The sequence below is a fragment of the Oryzias latipes genome, chromosome 10, assembly GCF_053564925.1.
Source record: "Oryzias latipes strain Hd-rR chromosome 10, Olatipes_Hd-rR_3.1".
NCBI classification, from domain to species: Eukaryota; Metazoa; Chordata; class Actinopteri; order Beloniformes; family Adrianichthyidae; genus Oryzias; species Oryzias latipes.
Window position 1 is genome coordinate 19,228,530 of NC_136246.1, and position 19,305 is coordinate 19,247,834.

General features: G+C 37.1%; 1 protein-coding gene across 2 annotated transcripts; it reads left to right on the top strand.

Moving 5' to 3' along the window:
* LOC101174512 (uncharacterized) lies at positions 1–19,305 on the top strand. Of its 2 annotated transcripts, none has more exons than XM_023959201.2 (9): positions 1–471; positions 6,945–7,090; positions 7,184–7,316; positions 7,713–7,817; positions 7,910–8,052; positions 8,134–8,253; positions 10,952–10,999; positions 11,132–11,218; positions 18,513–19,305. In XM_023959201.2, the coding sequence occupies exons 1-9, from the start codon at positions 432–434 to the stop codon at positions 18,690–18,692; spliced, it is 1,002 nt and encodes a 333-aa protein (XP_023814969.1). In that variant the 5' UTR covers positions 1–431; the 3' UTR covers positions 18,693–19,305. The 2 variants fall into 2 exon arrangements, with proteins under 2 accessions (XP_023814969.1, XP_023814970.1); XM_023959202.2 differs by having other exon boundaries at positions 10,955–10,999.

Below are 19,305 nucleotides of genomic sequence, written 5' to 3' on the forward strand. Positions count from 1 at the left end.
GATGCGGTCCGACCGTGTGTAGTCTTTGGGCGTGGTTTGAGTCGTTGCTGTGAACAGATACTTCTTTTCTTACATGATTTAGTAAACAATAAATGTTCCAAAATCTTGGATAACGCCGGCGTATTCTTGTTGTAACCTGCAGGATAGCACAGTTTCTGAAGTTTTTTTGTTGCTTTATTTACAGATATCTGTTCTCCAGAGCAACTAGACTCTAAGGTTGTACTGAAGTGAAGAGAAGAAGCTGCTTGAACTATCGTGCAGCGATCATTGGTCAATATCTAGTCCAGTTGCGCTGAATAACAGAGCACCGTGGTATATTTTTTGATATTATTATAATTACTTGGTCGACAAAGGTTCTTCAGACACATTTTAAACGTTGTTTTTAGAGTCGCGTGACTGCTTCACGTGCCGGTCTGTGTCCACAGCAGGTCATGTTCCTGACTTTCTTCACCGTTTTCTATGTCCTCTTTGGTGAGTTCCGCTTATTTAATTTAATGATCTTTAAGCAAAAACTGGTTTTGGCTTAAAGGGTAGGAGGAAAGAAAACCCTTTTCTGAAAAACATTTTTAGCTCACACAAGTTTGGTCTTTTCTTTTACTTTCTTTGTTCTACAATGTATGCATCTCTGGAAGTAAAAACACGTGAAGTGTCACAGTTTGGTAAAGTTAGAATGGTATTCACAGATTCACAGCGGTAAAGTGAGCCGACAGCTGTGGAAGTGCGGTCTCGCTAGCCGTCACTGGCCTTTTCGCATGCGCGTTTACATCATAGTTTACGGTACACACGCCCAGCGAGCTGGAAAGACTGCATAGGTGCTAATATCACCCATGTCACAGTTACCCATTATCAAATAATCATCTCAGCAAGTTTGAAGAAAAATGACTGCAAAAAATACTCTAACCATGTAATACTTTATATGGAGGTTTATAAACATGATATGTTCTGACTATGAATGACGAGGCCTGAATTGGTCTATAATGTCAATATCTCTACTTTTCTACAGTCATTTTTCTTCAAACTTGCTGTGATGTTAGTGAACATCACTACTAACAATAATCCAGTGACAGTTTGGTGTCACCTTAAATGAAGCAACTTTAGAAAGAGTTGACAAGACCAGATGTTCCCCCTTTACGTGGAGTTTCTTCATTTCTGTTTGATTCCATTCCATGTCATGCTCAAAAACCCACAAAACACTCTTGTCAGTGTTAAATCTCACTTTTAGAATTTGTCTGATTGATTATATTTCAGACAAAACACATTATTTCTGGTAGTGTTATATGGAATGAACAGACATGCAATAGAAATGAATACATTTGTACATCAAATAACAATATAGGGCTTGCAATAACTCTCATTTATTTCAGAGCACAGTACATGTTATTTGATAATGGGTAACAGTGACATGGGTGATAAAAGCGCTTTAAACCGTCTTTCCAGCTCGCTGGGCGTGTGTACCGTAAACTATGGTGTAAACGCGCATGCAAAAGTTCAGTGACGGCTAGCGAGACTGCACTTCCACAGATGTCGGCTCACTTGACCGCGGTACAGATTCGGACTTCCGACCTCAATAACTCTTTTGATAAACGTTCAAATCAATCAATCAATCAATCAATCAATCAATCAAAACTTTATTTATAAAGCACTTTTCATATAAAAATATAACACAAAGTGCTTTACATTAAAACACAAAAAAATAAATAAAAAGAAAATAAAACACAACAAAATATAAAAACAAGCATGACGATTAAAATAAACAAGCACAAAAATAAAAAAAAATGGGCTCCCCTCCCCGTACCTAGCCCCCCACTCCTTTCACACCTCCCACCCAGGGCCAGCCCTGGTCTTCCGGGGGCCCTAAGCGAAATTTAATTTGTGGGCCCTCTAACTGATCAGCAGCACCAAAAAAACGCAACTGTTGTTGTAATATAAATGAGATCTGTTTATTAATACATCTGTGAATTATTGTTGCTGCCGAAGAATTGAATACAGTTTATTGCCTACATGTTGGATGCACATTTAATGGTGCCAAACAAATTTTAAATGCAAAGAAAAAAATATGAATGACAAATTTGTATATGTATATATATATATATATATATATATATATATATATATATATATATATATATATATATATATATATATATATATATATATATATATATATATATATATATATATATATTTTTTTTTTTTTTAAATATTTTTTTAATGTAACATTAGGCACTCAACAAATTACATTCCCAAAAAACAGCAAATTAATAGCAAATCAAATATCAGTAAAACAATCCAACATAAAGAAAACAACAGCTCAATGAGGGGGATTTCGGAAAGTCATAGTCTTTCTCAGTCTGAAAAGGATCTCTTTGCACCAAATCCATTCTTACTGGATCAGAGAGTGTGGTTGGCCATTCAGCCGGACCAATTTGATTTGAAGTACCGGTAAGTGGAATTTTGGATCCAGTAGGCTCCTCTTTCATACACGCCTCTCTTGGAGCCTCTGGAACACAAGATACAGAACTTCAATAAAAGCAAACAGTGAAAAGTCAAACAGTCAAATGTTTTCCCTTTCAACAGTAGAAGTGGTGACAGGAGTTTATTCTGCAGCTAAAAAAACAAGAATTATTATTATACAATAATCAATGATAAAGCTAATAAAATATCTATAGCAGAATACTAATAATATATTGGCTCATTAAAATCGGTCTGCAGGTTTTTCCACAATTTCATGATCTTTTTATATATTTATAAGAGATTTATTGTTTGATTATTTGCATGAGGTCATATTTATTAATTTAATTATGAACAGTTTGGGGCTCCATACTCTTCAAGTGGTGTTTATGAAAAAAGGGGTTATGCAGCCACTGTTTTTTTTTAAATTACCAATACTTTTTGATGCTTTTTGAGAGCAGAAGAAACTGTCGGCTGAGACGGAACCGTGCGAAACATCCTCATGTAAAACCAAAACTGCAAAATACAAATAAGAAATAAATGTACCCATTTATTAATAATAAATGTGAACAATAATTTGAGTATAAATGGAAATATAAGCATTTATACACTTCTTTATCTATTATTTTGTATGTTCATAATTTTAAAATTAGTACATTTATTTTGTTTGTCATTCATAAATGAGAACATTTATTTCCTATTTGTATTTGGTAGTTTTGATTCTCCAGATTCCATGCCAATGCAAGATTTTAAGACACACACATTATTGAAAAGTCAGACTACCAGACTGTTAACTCTATAACAGATAAACAGCAGTTTTTATACTGACATAAACCGGAAAATCCAGAACGCACTAAATATGTGTAGCAAAACAATTAAACAATACGATAACATGAGTTAAAACATTGATCAGCCATCACCGTTGTCATTATTTACTCTTCTCTCCACTCCACCGTTTTAGAAGGTCATGTCGGACCTCATCTTGGAAACTGGGGTATCAGAATTATTTTCCAGTTTTCCATTGGAAGTTACGACAAACGGGGTCGTTTATGTACCATCTTCACCTCAGATCGATTAGTATCTTACGTAAATTGCGCAGCTGCACAGAAATACTGGATAATGTAAAAAACATCCTTCAAACTTACCTTGTGATTGATGTTGAAGTTTTTCATCTTTTTTCAGCTCCTGATGGATAAAGTCTCTGTGGCATGAAGTTCTCTTGTTGTCGCTTTGATCATTGTGACAAAATGCGCTCGTTTTTTTATTCTTTTTCCCAACTATATTGAAACAAACTGCGCTTGTAAATGCACATTGTGCCAGGATCAGATGCAGTGATGTTGACCAATCGTAGCTAAGAGTGGTGTAACGTCATTATTTGGGTTGCCAGATTGGTTCAGGTGTGTTGAAGGGGGGATCATTAAAGTGCAGGCATCTTTATTTTGCACAATATTCAGAGCGCACGTTGGTACGGAAGTTCTATGAAATGGGTTGCCAGATTTTGGTCTTTTTTATTTAATTTTTTTCGCCACTTCAGGGCCCTGGTGGTGACGGGGGCCCTACGCGGCTGCATAATTCGCGTAGAGGGAGGGCCGGCCATGCTCCCACCCCCTAACTGATGGGGAAAGACAGTGAGAAATAGGCTGAGCACGAAAACAACGCTGATAATTGAAACCTCCCCCTCTGTGAATAGCCGCATAGACAGCCAAATGCAGCATCACAGGTGTGGACCGCTCCACCACAGCTAAGTGGTGATGCAGTTTCCCATCCAGAGCCGCAGTGGCTGAACAGCAGCCGACCCAGAGGGAGAGGTTCCAGCTGAGGAAGCACCGGAAATAAAAATGAAAATAAAAATGAGAATGAAAAAGTAAACATATTGATAAAAACAATTAAACACTGAAATAAGGAAAATTAAAATAACGCGGTAAAAATCTAGTTCAAGTTCATAAAACAAGATGAAATGGGTAATTAAATAAATAAATAAATACATATAAATAAATAACTAACTAAATAAATGAAAGTAGTAAAAAATTAGCTGAAAGCCAGGTTAAAAAGATGGGGCTTTAACCTTTTCTTAAATGCATTAATGCTCTCTGCGGCTCTCAGGTCGTCTGGCAGACTGTTCCATAAACGGAGGCCATAGTGCTGAAATGCAGCCTCTCCATAGGTTTTGGTTTTATAGTCGGAATGGTTAAAAGACCAGTGCCAGAGGATCTCAGGGTCCGCGAGGGTTCATACTTTACTAAAAGATCTGATAAATAAGAAGGCGCAAGACCCTTAAGACATTTAAAAACTGTTAAAAGTATCTTAAAATCAATCCCAAAGCATATGGGGAGCCAGTGCAGGGATTTTAAAGTTGGGGTGATGTGAGCCCGCCTCCTGGTCTTGGTGAGAACTGGTGCAGCAGGATTTTGGAGAAGCTGAAGGTTCCTAATGTTGGTTTTTGGAAGACCAGCAAGCAGGGCGTTACAATAATCAATTTTACTCATAATAAAAGCATGCATTAGCATCTCCATATTAGCAAGAGAGAGTAGTGGGCGGACCTTAGCCAGATTTCTGAGATGATAAAAACCAGTTTTATGTGGGGGATAAAAGTTAGCTTAGAGTCAAAGATAACACCCAGGTTTCTGGCTGTTTCTGAATGACTTAATGAAATTTTCTGTAGCTTCAGAAACTGTTTTTCCCTCTTGGCTTCAGGACCGATACCTAAAATGTGACAGCAAGTATCTCAATCCTTTTGTATTAACAAAGAGAGTGAACTACAAATGCATATCAAAATAATTTTTTTTGTTTTTTTTCACTTTTTGATCAAAATTGTTCTCTTCGAGGTGTAAATGCAACAAAGTGCAACCTCTATGAAACAACTTTCTACAAAAATCAATAATCTTTTAAAAAGCGAATAAATGTCTTCATTTATGTGAAATGGTAATGAAGACCTGTCAGCATATTCATGCTACAATAAATGTTGTAGCAAAAGAGTTATTGAGGCCGGAAGTCCGAATCTGTGAAGATCTTTCTAACTTTACCGAACCAAGTGTCCCCCTCAAAAATGCTCATAACATTGTTGGAGACAAGCTACAAAATAAAACACACACAAAAAACTAAATGTAGGATCAACAGTCTTTATTAAGAACCAGAGTTTATCCCTTGTGCTATCTTAGATGACCCCACCCTTACATTGACATGTTCCCCCTACCATGACAAAGGTGGATAAAGGTGGAAAGATTTCATGTAATCCATGGACACCAGTGAAGATCACAAATCATTGAGGAAAAAAGGTTCAGCGCACTGTCTAGTGGGTCTAGATGACGCAACTCCCAATGTTAAAGTGCCTAAGATAGCACAAGGGATACAGACCAACTCCTAAAAATGGGACAGAGACGGTCAGAAAGAGCTGCATGGTGTCTGTAGGACAGATCAAGTCTATGACAGAGAGAGGACCTGTGGTTTTGTCTGAGGAAGTCTGACAGTGAAGCATGTTTGAGTTGTTCAGGACATGTGTGTGAGAGCTGGAGGACCACGGTGAGATGTGCTGTAGGTGTGACAGATGAGTCCAAGCAGGAGGTGGGACTACACCGAGGATCAGGTGGAGGAACACAGAGGTGGAGGTTTGCTCTGGAAAGGAGGGGAGAGAAGATCGGCTGCAGCAAGATGGAGTATCTGCGTGTCAATGAGAGGAACTGAAGTTAAACTGTGAGGTTTCAGGGAGCAGAAGTGAAGATGGTGGAGGACTTTAAGTACTTGGGATCAGCAGTCCAGAGATACTGAGCTAGCCAGTCAGGAAGGGTGGAGGAAGTAGGTTTTATTTTGGAGAAAGAAAAAAAAAAGTGTCAGGAAATGTATTATTATTAATATCAATGTTTTTTAAAAAGAGGCTTCTCTCAGTTTCAAATGCAAATCCAGCTGACTGATCAGAAATCATCACTTTTGTTAAAGAATTTACGCATAAATTTGGGTTTTGACCCGATTTACCCTCTGAATCAGCACCCTAAATGCACTCAGACAATGTTGCCATTTGTTAAATGAACAGAAACTGGGCAGTGTTCATTTTAGAATTCCTTTACGAAAACAAATGCCAGAATGCCTGGATTGGCGCCACCGGCGTTCCGCACTAGCGAGACCTGAGGTTGGGGCTCTCAGGTTAGTTCCTGCAGTGGCTGGGCCTTTTCCCACTTTCTGCTCTTCCCACCGTCTCTAAAGGATGCTGGAGGTTTTGTGTGAGTTTGGTGTCTGGTCTGGATGCCTCCTTGGGGAGGTGGTTCAAGCATGTCCCACTGGCTGCAGACCCCAGGGGTTTCCCAGGGATTTACTGGAAAAATGACATCTCTTGATGGAGAAAGGGAAGTCCGGGCCTCTTTGCTTAGACTGCTGTCACCGTGACCCCTGTCCTGGATGAGCGGAAGAAAACGGATGGATGGATCGTTTTAGTTTTAAGTTCTTTGTTGTTTCCACATCTCTGTAATTCATTTCTCTGTCTTTCTTTGGTTCTGCTTTAGGTTCTTCCTGTGGTTTTCAGAGAAAAGAAGTGTGCTACGGGCGCAGTGTAGATATAGATATTTATTCATATCCTTTTTACAAAGGGCCTCTGTATTTCTATCCAAAAGCAGGAGGAGCAAGGAAATTACTGATGGATAATCGACAGGTGAGTAGTATTTGTTAAAACAATAATATAGTTATTTTCCAGACATTCTAAGGTTAGTCTCTGTTCATAATAACTGTTTTTATTCTTTCTTAGGCCATGGATGCACGGCTCAAAGTGCGCTATTCCAAAGTAAAATTGACACAGTTGACTGAAGCCGATAATGGAAATTTTGTTATTACAGGCAGTGATGGACAAAACTTAAATCTATTTTCACTGAATGTCTTGGGTGAGAATTTCAGTCTTTGCATTCCTTTTCTGTCAAGTGTTAATTTAGTTTCACTAAACACATTAAAGCTGAACCTGCTGGAGTCACAATAATCAACACTGTTGTAATTTTTTTAAACATACATTTTATGATTTCATTATTAATCATATTAATAATAATAATAATTAGCAATTCATCATCATAATCATTATTAATATATTAAATGTATGATTTACTTGAAATGTAATAACCGTTACAAAGCTAAAGGTATTTTAATAATACATCACAATAGAGATTTAGTGAAGTTTGATGAGTCTAACTAATCAACCAATCCTAATTAAACTAAACTGTGGCTCCAGATTAACATAATTAACTGTACTTTCTTTTTAATTTTGCATTGTTTGCTTTTATTTTTAGATTGTTCTACAAAGAAACCGTTGTTTTACGAGGAGGAGTTTGCGCACAATGTTCCTAGACAAGCTGAACTCAGAGAGTTCACTTTATCTCAGGTGGACAATAATGGTGAGCCAAAGAACATTCTTTGAAAATGAGACGAACCAATGTTTTTTTCTTCTTCTAATCAGTATAACAACATCTAATATTTATGCTTTCAGAATCTAAGCATACGAAGACATATGTAATCGTGGCTGTCGTGGTTGCTGTTGGGCTTCTCCTCTGCTGCTGTTGGTGCTGTTGTAAAGCGTGCTGCTGTGGTGATGAAAAGGCTCAAACAGTACAGCTTATAACATATAATCATGTTAGTATTTATTTGAAAATAAACACAGCACAAAGTGGTTCCTTTTATGTGATGCTTTAAAATATAATCTCTTAATTTCAGGATTTAAATGAGCCTGCAGGTCCAGGATCTACTGCTCCACCTTATTCTGCAGTTTTGCCCCCCCTAGAAGTGAATGTTGGGATTTCCCATGATGCTGCAGCTGCTTCCACTGGACCTGTGGTAGGTGCAATGACAACTGGTGTTTTTCACTCTTTTTAATTTGTGTAATTAAAAACTGACTTGATTTTGTATCCTGTACATCTTCAATAACGTTTTGAAAAAAAAAAGGAAAAAAATGACAACTGGTGTAAGTGTGGGATGCCAATGAGTTATATCGCCAGATTAGACACACACGCTTGAGAAGCCTGACCGACAGTGGCGGAGTGCGACGCCATCTTGGTGAGGTCGTCGGCCCCCACGTGACAATGCTTTCCATTGCTTTTAGTGGCATCTAAGTAGGTTTTATATAATAAATATATTTTTACATTTATATATATTTATATATAAATATATTATATATATATAATATATATATACATCATTTGTCGTTGTTAAAGAAGAGAAACAGTCAGCCTTAAAAGCTCAAACTTTAATGAAAATGTATTGTGCGGGACTTCTTACAAATAAAAAAGTTATTACAAAGAATTTTTAAAAATAATTTCTAAACATTTAGAAGTTTTAGACCCCTTTGACATGTCATTTAAATTATTATAGAAAAACTCAACCATAAGTCAATAATATTAATAATAACAAATCAATAGTAAATCAATAAAAACAATAAATAAATAATAAGTCAATAAACAATAAAAAATATTAATAATAATTAATTAGTAATAATAATAATAATAATTATTATTATTATTATTATTATTATTATTATTATTATTATTATTATTATTATTATTATTATTATTATTATTATCAATGATAATAATAATAATATTAAAATAGTCAACAAAAAGTCCAAAAGTGAATAATAGATTTACCCTTAAAAAAAAACAACAACAAAGAAAAACAGTAGATTCATACTGATTCATGTGAGTGATCAATTTGGTGTAACACAGATATTATGGTGCTGGTTTCAAGCGAACAGTTTGACCTGTCTTTTCAAAATGTACTGTATTGCTAGTTGGTACCACAGTGATCCATCTGGGTTAGATGTTGTGATAGCTAAGGCCCACTTTTGTGAAGTCTGAATCCAACCTGCAAGAAAAGTTTAGTCACTGAGTCAGAAATGTATAAATCTATATTACTATAATAGCCTAGTATGCTGTATTTAGGTTTAACAAAATAAAGTTTACATTTATGTCGACAGCAAATTATACATTCATCATGCAGCATGTTGATAATAGCCCTGCAGCATCATGCATGTCAACATGAGTATGATTAATGAAGCCCCTGCAGCATTAAAAGAAAAAAATTATAATACTTACCTGTCAGATGTTCTGCCTTCCTCCTTCATGGACTCATTTGTCCGATTTTGGCAGTTGAAACCCGCACAATGAACTGGCATTTTGCAAAAAATGTTTTCACATGCATGCACGCCAGCAGTAAATTGACCTCACCAAGATGGCGTTGCTCTCCTCCCATGAGGAATCACGTGATGTCTCCTCTAGCAATAGAACTCATTGTGGGATGCACCTTCAGAGGAGATTGAGGGACTGGTTATGGTAACAAAAAACTGGTATCTCAGTATCATGGCATAGCAAAGATGAGTCTGTCTTTATAAAGGGTTCATTTTTACAACATATGCATCCAGTCACTTGTTTTAGTTTCCAAATATTTTATGTTCAGCTCTTAAGAGTCAGTCTGCTGTAGATTTTATGTTCTGGTTGGTTCAAAATCCCTCAGTACCTATATTTACTTATTATAAGAAAGTTGCAGTCAAATTATTTAAAAAAAATGAAAAGAATGAAAAATGGCATCAAATAATAGTAAAACAAGTGTTAAATATAAGGGGAATAGTTGTCCTGCTGCTTGTTTTTTTCATTTTTTAGTAAAAAAGTTAATAAGAAATTGTTCTTATGTGTCCAAGTAATATATTATCATAGACATGGAAATTGTTTATTATAAAACGCCTAAGAATTAGATTAAATTAAACTTCATTTGTATAGCCCTTTTCCAGCTACAAAGCTTCTCAAAATGCTTCCCATGATAAAATAGATAATAGTAAGATAGAAAATAGTAGTTAAAATAGTAAACAACATTAATAATAAAATAACAAATAAATTAAAAACGCATAAAATCCAGCACATACACATCCCACAAGTACAATCAAAATAGATTTAATTATAAGTTAATGAGATTTAAAAAAATCAAATAAAAACACGTGGACAAGTAAAAACTACATAAAGGCTCTCCTAAAAAGATGAGTTTTAAGAATTTTGTCTGAAAAACATCCTCAGTGGATGAAGCCCTCACCTTCTCAGGTCCATGCTATTATAGCAATGTATAGGCCCTTTAAGCCTAAAAAAACATTTTTTTCAATGAAACACTGATTGTAGGTCACACCTAAAGTTTCAAAGAAATCTGCTCCATCTACAATCCTCCATCTTTAGACTATCAGCCAACTACTAAGCTCCACTTTTGCTCAGTAATGACCTATGAAAATATGAATTTCAGTGCCGTATTTTCACAGCTGGGTTTTTTTCTAATGTGACCTTGGGTTAGGCATGATAGTTTGTCTAAACCTAATGCTGTAGCTTTGGTGTATTTTATTAACTATCGGTGAGTCCTTACCGTGAACGTTTGTAAGCTATAAGTTCATGAAGAATGTAAAATAAGCTTTAACTGTTTGGGGAATAGTTGTCTTCCTGCTTGCATTTTCCCTTTTAATATCAGTAATTAATGAACTGTTTTTTCTCTTTGTATTTCTCAGCAGTCATACCAACCAACATTTCAGATTAAGAATATCTCTCAGCCTGAGGTACATAAATAAACAACAGCACTTTAAACTTTAACAAAATGTAATCATTTGTATTGATATGGACCTTTTGTCACTCTCTCTAAATTACTGTTTGTGTTTTTGTTCTCTGTGTTTTTTTTTAACTCATTGCAGGTCACACCTGTTGCGTCAGAGACCTCTGCTCCATCTTCATCTTTTGGTTACAACCTTCTGTCTGCAGACTATGAACCAGTGTTTCAGGTGAAAGGACTAAGCTCCACCTGTGACCTGCCTCTCAGTAAAGAAACCTCGTCTCCAGATGTTTACAACTCAGAAAAAATGAACTTTCTATAAAAATAAAAGTGCTTTATAAACAACGCACTCCTTCATACAACAGTGTTTTACAGGCTTAAAACAATTAAAAATGCATTGATAAAACACTCATGGTCCATTAAAGGGCCTAAACCATGCAGAATCAACTTTTTGAGCTTTTAATTGTATTATAATGTTAATTTCTCAGGAAAACAAACCTCAGAGCGGTATTTTGATCCATTCACACATTTCTGACTTCCTAAAAACCTGCACTCTGACCACCAGCCCCTCCCAATCCACAAAACAAGCGGGTTTTCACATTGTGACGTAGATAAGTGAGAACAGCCCCTTCCAGGAAGAGTCTGCCCTGTCAGCTCCGCCCCCAGGCTAACACACACACACTTTCTCGGAAGAAGAGCTAGCGGTAATCCGCAAAAATGTTTATTTTATATACACAACATGCATATCCATCTTTGCAAAAGTTCTAATGTTGTTTTCATTGGAGAAACGCAGACACGCGGCAGAGGCCGACTCTAGGATGACATCGTTAAATGGGCGGCACCCACAGTGAGCAATAGGCCATGCCTCATAGATCGAGCCGTCTTACTTCCAGGTTAGAAAAGAGCTTGAGAAAATAACTAATATTTGTTTAAAAATGTGTTATTTTGCGTGCCAAAGGTAATAATATATTATCATAAAGATGGATACTGTTTACTATAAAAGGGCTTAAGAATAGCATAGCATAGGCCCTTTAAAGGTCAGTAGGGCTGTAGACTCTGTGCTGAGCTTACTTATCAGGCAGAGGATAAAAGTGGTTTCATTTACACTGTGATATCACAAAATCGTGAAATGCAAAGTTGCAAAGTCAAACGATAATCATCAGATACATTAGTAAAAAAATGTTACCATGTACGTTAATGACACTAATGCTGCAAATGTAATATGCAACAATTAGCCTGTGTTGGGTAAAAAATAGAAGGCTTCTGCTTATATTTAGCATGCATAAATTGTACACACTTTTCTTTAAATTGTCTTCTATGTTAAAGAAACCAAAGTGTAACAAACTTTGGTTTCTTATGCCAATGTGCCACTATATCTTTGTATATTGTTACTGGCTATACCACTATATCTTTGTATATTGTTACTGGCTATACCACTATATCTTTGTATATTGTTACTGGCTATAAGGTGTGTAAAGTTGCTGATATTTCAAGTGGGTGATCTCTATACAAATACTCTAAAAAAATGTAGGTTTTGTTTTTTTTTTTCTGTGTTTTTTAAGTTAAGTTAACCAGCTTTAGGCTGTAGCTTTATGACATAAATTTAAATCTTTTCTTTTGTGTCCGCTTTTTTCACGTGTTTATAATGTTAATATAAACTACATTTCAAGGCTGTGAACACACTATCTTGGAATTTAACAAGACTTAAATGTTTATGATCCTTGAGCAGGAAACTTAAAAAAAATGTCTTGTAGAATTCACAAATCATGTACTTTTTGTTTGTTCATGTCAATGACTGTATATGAGAACCGGACTGAGTGACCCCTCCCCCTTTTGCGTTCCAAACAGGAAGTACCCGCTGGTCCCAAAAAGCTGACTTCACGTAGACTACTCTTGAGAAATAAACTCTGTCATTTTTATCAGAATAACCATTCTTGCTCTGCTACCTCCTTTTTTTTTACATGTTGTTCGTAATCCTTATTTATTTATTTATTTATTTTTGCTGTAGTCCAAGTTAATCAAGTTATAAACCGACCAATCAGATGTCTCAATAAAAGTAGGTTGCCCCACATTTGATGAACAGATTGTCCCAAGCCCACTTTCATAAAGGGGTGTGGTCTTCTAACAAGCTCACTCTTGATTGAAGAGAATAGTTGCCACTGTGGACTCAGATCAATCACTGCGCACTGAGGAGTTCTGGTTCCAACATGGTAACTGAATTGACTTCATTTGGTTGGAACCAGGAGCAAGTCATTTTCTACACTTGCTCAGTCCAGCTCTCTTATACAGTCAACGGTTCATTTGTGTTTGACAATTAACCAAAGATCTGCCTATAGGAGCAAAAGGACCTCAAATGCCTTCATATCAAGTCGTCAGTCGTGTTAGAAAAAAGGAACATGTGAAAACCTGTTGAAGTCGGTCATTTATTTCTATTGCAACTGATTCACTTTTCACAGAGATGCCTGGAATACACTGCATTGGGAAAAATGTTCAGCTCAAATGGGGGTTAACTCTCTAAACTTTTCTGTTTCGAATCTGAAATACGACATTTTTGTTACCTTAAAGCAGTGGTTCCCAAACTGGGGGGCGCGGAGGTATTGCAGGGGGGCGCGGTGGAGTTGTTTTTTTTTCATACTTTATTGACAAACAACATAATACAATAACAATTTGAATGTCTCAGGGGGAATTGAAATGTGTATATATTGCAGAAAAATATAAGAAATAAAACAAAAAGTATATAAATATATACACATACATATACAACATAAGACAAAAAGAATTATTACTTCAAAAATCTTTGGGGATTAATAAATTTTAAATCTTTCAAAAATTAAATGAGTTGGAATTGCTTTTTGGTTTTGCAGATGTTTGATAATGGTACAGTACTGATTGATTTCACTCAAAAACTGCTGGAATTTAGGTTTTGAGTTTGACCATTTGGCTTTATGGATATGGAATTTTGCCAATAATAAAAACAATTGTGTAATGAACATACTATCTTTGTCTACTTTGACATTAAGGTAACCCAAAATAATGTCTTTATCTAAAAATGTAACAGTTTGTTTAGTTATATTTCCAATATAGTTTTCCACTTCAATCCAAACCTTATTTGTATGTCTGCAGTCCACAAACAGATGATAAATAGTTTCCTCCTGAGTTCCACAGAATGAACAAAACAGGTCCATGTCCACAACAAATCTATTCAAAGTTTTTTTGGTAGGATATATACAATGCAATATTTTGAAGGACACCTCTTTTATTTTGTTATTTAGACAGTATTTATTGCTAATAGTCCAAGCATAAGTCCATTTATGTCCACAAATTTGGATTCACAATAAAACCTCCCAGCAGGTAAGGTTGTGGTATGTAAAAGATTTCTTATTTGTTTATTGGAAACTGAATTAACACAAATATCCACATTGTCCAAAAAAATTGTCTGGGTTCTTAATTGACTTCTGTTATAAATCCCTTTAAACAGTTGAAGTAGACTGGTTGGAACGGCATCTAACACAATTGCATATTCTCTGGGTGGAGCAGGAATACCAAATTTTAAAAGAAATTCTTCATACGTCAGAAGATGTCCATGAGAATTGAAAAGTTGTCTAAAGATTGCATTAAAACAATATCATTATCATACCATCTAGGAAAAAAAGTGATTTATTCTTGTATTGTACATTACTGTTATTCCAAATAAAACAAGTTGTTGGAGAAAAATTATGTTTATAAAGGAGTTTCCAGGCCAGCAGGGCTTGTTTGTAAAAGTTTGAAAGTTTTGTGGGTAATTTTTCAATTTTACAATTACATTTTAGCAAGAATTTAATGCCTCCCATTGTGTCAAATATATATTTGGGAAATGCATTCCAGATATTGTCTTCCCCTTTCAATAAATTACTTTATTTTAAAAGAGTTGTTTAAAGTTTCAAAGGTTAATACATCCATGCCCCCATGTTTTCTGGTGTTACACAAAACAAATTTTGCTTAAGTAATGACATTTTTTCCTCCAAATAAAATCAAATAATGTTTTGTTTAATAGGTTATAGATGTGTTTTGGCATTTCTAAAGACAGAGACGCATAGACAGATCTAGAGATTCCTTCAGCTTTAGATAGCAGAATTCTACCGTTCAGAGAAAGATTTCTCATTAACCACATGTTATAAGGCGCGGTGGAGTTTAGAAACAAAGGATTTGTATATTTGTGTCAGTGTGGGGGGCTCGAAAATATTCTAATCTTCAGAAAGGGGGGCCCTGCAGAAAAAGTTTGGGAACCACTGCCTTAAAGTAACACAAAATAAGTGAGAATTTTTGTCATGGTTTCAGTTTGTTGTGTCTTGTTTTTCGTTTTAGTTCTTGTCCTGTCCTGTTTGGTTCTGTTTCTTGTTTTATTTTGAAAGGTTTCCTGTCTTGTCTTGTTTCTTGAGTTTTACTTCCTTTTGTCCCATCTGCCCTGATCGTGTTCACCTGTGTCTTGTCTGCCCTGTCTGTATATAAGTCTCGTCTCTGCCTTCCTCCTGTGCTGGTCCATTACCTTTTGTCATGGTGTTCATGTCTCCATGCTTTTGCCACACTCATGTTTCCATGTTTCATGCCTCGCCACAGTGAGTTTTTGTTTTGTTGTTGTCATCCTGCTCTGCAGCGCCTTTTGTTATAATTAAACCCTCTAGCCCTGAACCCGTTTGCCTCCCGCCTCTGCGTCTGGGTCCTACCGGCTCTCGAGCCTCCCGCACATGACAGAATGGACCAGCCATATTTTCTGGACCCAGCAGAGCGGGACATGCGGCTTCTGGAGGCCTACTGCCAGGAAGCCGAGCATACGAGGTCTTATTGGGTCTTCGACCAGGCCCAGTTCTCCTCGTATGCCTGGAGTGGGAGCCCCCTGGACTTTACTGGGAGCCGTCTTGCCCTGAGGGGGGGTCGTCGTTGCCGTCGTCCCCGCCGTCCCCTTCCTGTTCCAGAGGTGGTCCGGCACGCACCACATCCCTTTCCAGTGGTGGTGCCGGATGCACCCCATCCCCGTCATGTTCCGGTGGTGGTCCCGGAAGCACCACAACCACGTTCAGTGGTGGTCCCGGACGCACCCCGACCCGTCCCGGCTCCCAGGGGGGTGCCGCCTGCGCCCCCACCCGTTCCAGCTTCAGGGGTGCCGCCTGAACCCCGACCGGTCCCCGCTTCCACTGGCACGCCTGACCCGCCTGAGCTCGGCTCCACGCCTGACCCGCCTGAGCTCGGCTCCACGCCTGACCCGCCTGAGCTCGGCTCCACGCCTGACCCGCCTGAGCTCGGCTCCACGCCTGACCCGCCGGCGGACTGCTGGCCCGACCCGCCGGCGGACTGCTGGCCCGACCCGCCAGAGCCTGACTGCTGGCCCGACCCGCCAGAGCCTGACTGCTGGCCCGACCCGCCAGAGCCTGACTGCTGGCCCGACCCGCCAGAGCCTGACTCCATGCCTGACTCCATGCCTGACGACGCCTCCACGCCTGACGACGCCTCGCCGGACCGCTCGGCCCCCCGGCCGTCCTCCGGACCTGCCTCGCCGGACGGCGCGGACCCCCGGCCGTCCTCCGGACCTGCCTCGCCGGACGGCGCGGACCCCTGGCCGTCTCTTTGAACTATGTTGCCCGTCGAAGTTTGTCCTCCGGGCATCCCCCCCTCAAGTGACTTTTTAAACCTCGGAGCGGTTCCTTGAGGGGGGGGTACTGTCATGGTTTCAGTTTGTTGTGTCTTGTTTTTCGTTTTAGTTCTTGTCCTGTCCTGTTTGGTTCTGTTTCTTGTTTTATTTTGAAAGGTTTCCTGTCTTGTCTTGTTTCTTGAGTTTTACTTCCTTTTGTCCCATCTGCCCTGATCGTGTTCACCTGTGTCTTGTCTGCCCTGTCTGTATATAAGTCTCGTCTCTGCCTTCCTCCTGTGCTGGTCCATTACCTTTTTGTCATGGTGTTCATGTCTCCATGTTTTTGCCACACTCATGTTTCCATGTTTCATGCCTCGCCACGCCACGCCACAGTGAGTTTTTGTTTTGTTGTTGTCATCCTGCTCTGCAGCGTCTTTTGTTATAATTAACAAAAGACGCTGCACCTTGACAATTTGACAAAAGTTTTTTGTTTAAAAAACATAAAATTCAGCACACAAAACTAAGCCTTGTTTGTGTGTAAAAAAATATAAAGGTTTGAATTTCTTTTTTTTTTTTTTTCTATGAAGTTGTAAGTTTTTATTCGTTTGTAATAAATCGATATATGGTGTATATGTTTTTTTTTTTTTTTTTTTTTTTTTTTTTTTTTTTTTTTTGTGGGGAGTATTTTAGAAAACTTACCACCAAATGCTTCTCAGGTTTTCTGCATCTTTTCAATCTACTCAAGCTAACGAATAATAAATACAATTTGTTATCATTCTCACCATCAGGTTTTCATTTTTTCCGCCAACAAATTAATCTATAACCTGACAAGTTGTAGAAAACCTTCTCTTCCATCTGTTAACAAATGTCACTAAAGTGCTGATCTATCAAAAAGGGCAGCTGAGGCATGAAATCATTTCTGATAAACAATAAAGAATTAGATTTTATACTATAAATTTTCCTTTTTATTAAAAAACATATAAAAGTTTGGGACTATTTTAATTTTTATTTTATGTCCAAGCAGTGAATATTAGTTTTCTATCTTAATGTTGTTTAGAGGACAGCTAAAATTGACAGTTATTTATTTTATTTTGGTAAACAACCAACATCCAGGAGTAGGAATGATACGGCTGTGGTGCAGAGGTAGAGCAGTTGATGTCTGATCAGAGGATCACAGCTGTTATCAATATGGGTGTGACTGTAAAGCAGTTTGGGTCTTAAAGCAAGGCAGAAAGAGCGCTACATAAATACTACATGTACCGTTTAACAGTACGGCTGCCAGGAGCAAAGCATTCACCTTAGCTGCAGTGATAAAATACATAATGAATGAATGCAGTTTGAGTAGAAAAACAAACCAAGATTCATTATTCTAACTACTAAAAAATAGCTAGAAATCATATTAACCTACAACAAAAGGAAATGTAAAAATACATTTCAATGATCTTGAAGTGGATCATATTAAAAAAAGTTTCAATTCATGAAAAACAAACCTTTGCTTTTGGATCCTTTTAAATCCTTTTCCTGTTAGAAAATAAAAATATTTTTTTAAGGAAAAGGACGTTTATTTCCGTTTTTCTAAATTAAATTCTAAATAAATAGCTAATTAAATACATTTTTTAATCATCCTTGATCATAGTTAAGTTTCTTCTAATCTGGAAGTGAACAGAAAGAATTTGTATTAAAAAATCTGAAGGATTACTTTATTTTCCCCCACATTTCACAAAGATTTAGACATCTTTAGTGTTTCAACTTTCCCAGCCTGCATCACTTCTTCTCTACGGCCTTCAGTCGACCCTCCAGCTTGCTCAGTCGGTTCTCCACTGCAGTCTTACTAGCATTTGACTTTACTGATTTGTATCAATATGAGCCTTTTGTAGACACTGTTTTTATGTGTTTCTTTTTCAAATATTGTCTCTAGATGACACCACCGACCAAAGAGACGTGTGCTCCAGTTTCAGCCTTTGGTTCCAACATTCTCTCTTCTGATACTCAGCCGTCGTTTGAGTTGAACAGACTGAATTTGTCTTCGGATCTCCCACTTAATACAGAACAGCCATCCACTAATGTTAACAAACCAAATGAATTCAACTTTTTATAAAAAAAAAAATGCCATAAAATCTAGTAATATGTAAACTCTTTCAGTTTCTGACTGAATTTAAAAAAAAAATGTTCTGTATCCTGAATAAATATGACACTGGTTGGTGCATGATAGGTGTGTTTTTTAAGACTTTATATTTACTATAATAATAAGCGGTTAGTAAATATTTTATGTCATGGAATAGCTATTGTTTTTTTCTCAGGTAAAAAAAAACCTCAACAGCTAAAGCTGTTTTTTTAGTTTTATGTATAAATGTATTTATCTTAAACACAATACTGTATGTTTTGCATGTATACATTATGCATCCTTATATTCAAATAATATTTCTTCTGGCAAAAATTCAATGTGTAATTTTTATATGGTCTTTAAGTCTGTATAAACCCAAGAACATGTGGCTTGTAAAGGGTAGAGTAAGCAAGTGTACTTGAATGTACAATTTGATAAATAACCCAAAACAAGTCTGATTTAAGAAATTTAATTGTATTTCCGCACTACATTTTTCCCGACATGTTTGCTAATGATGGGTGTGTCACACAAAATTGTAATATTCTTTTTTTTAATATACAAAGAGTTTGAAGACATCCCTGATTAAAAAAAACTGTTTTTAATATAT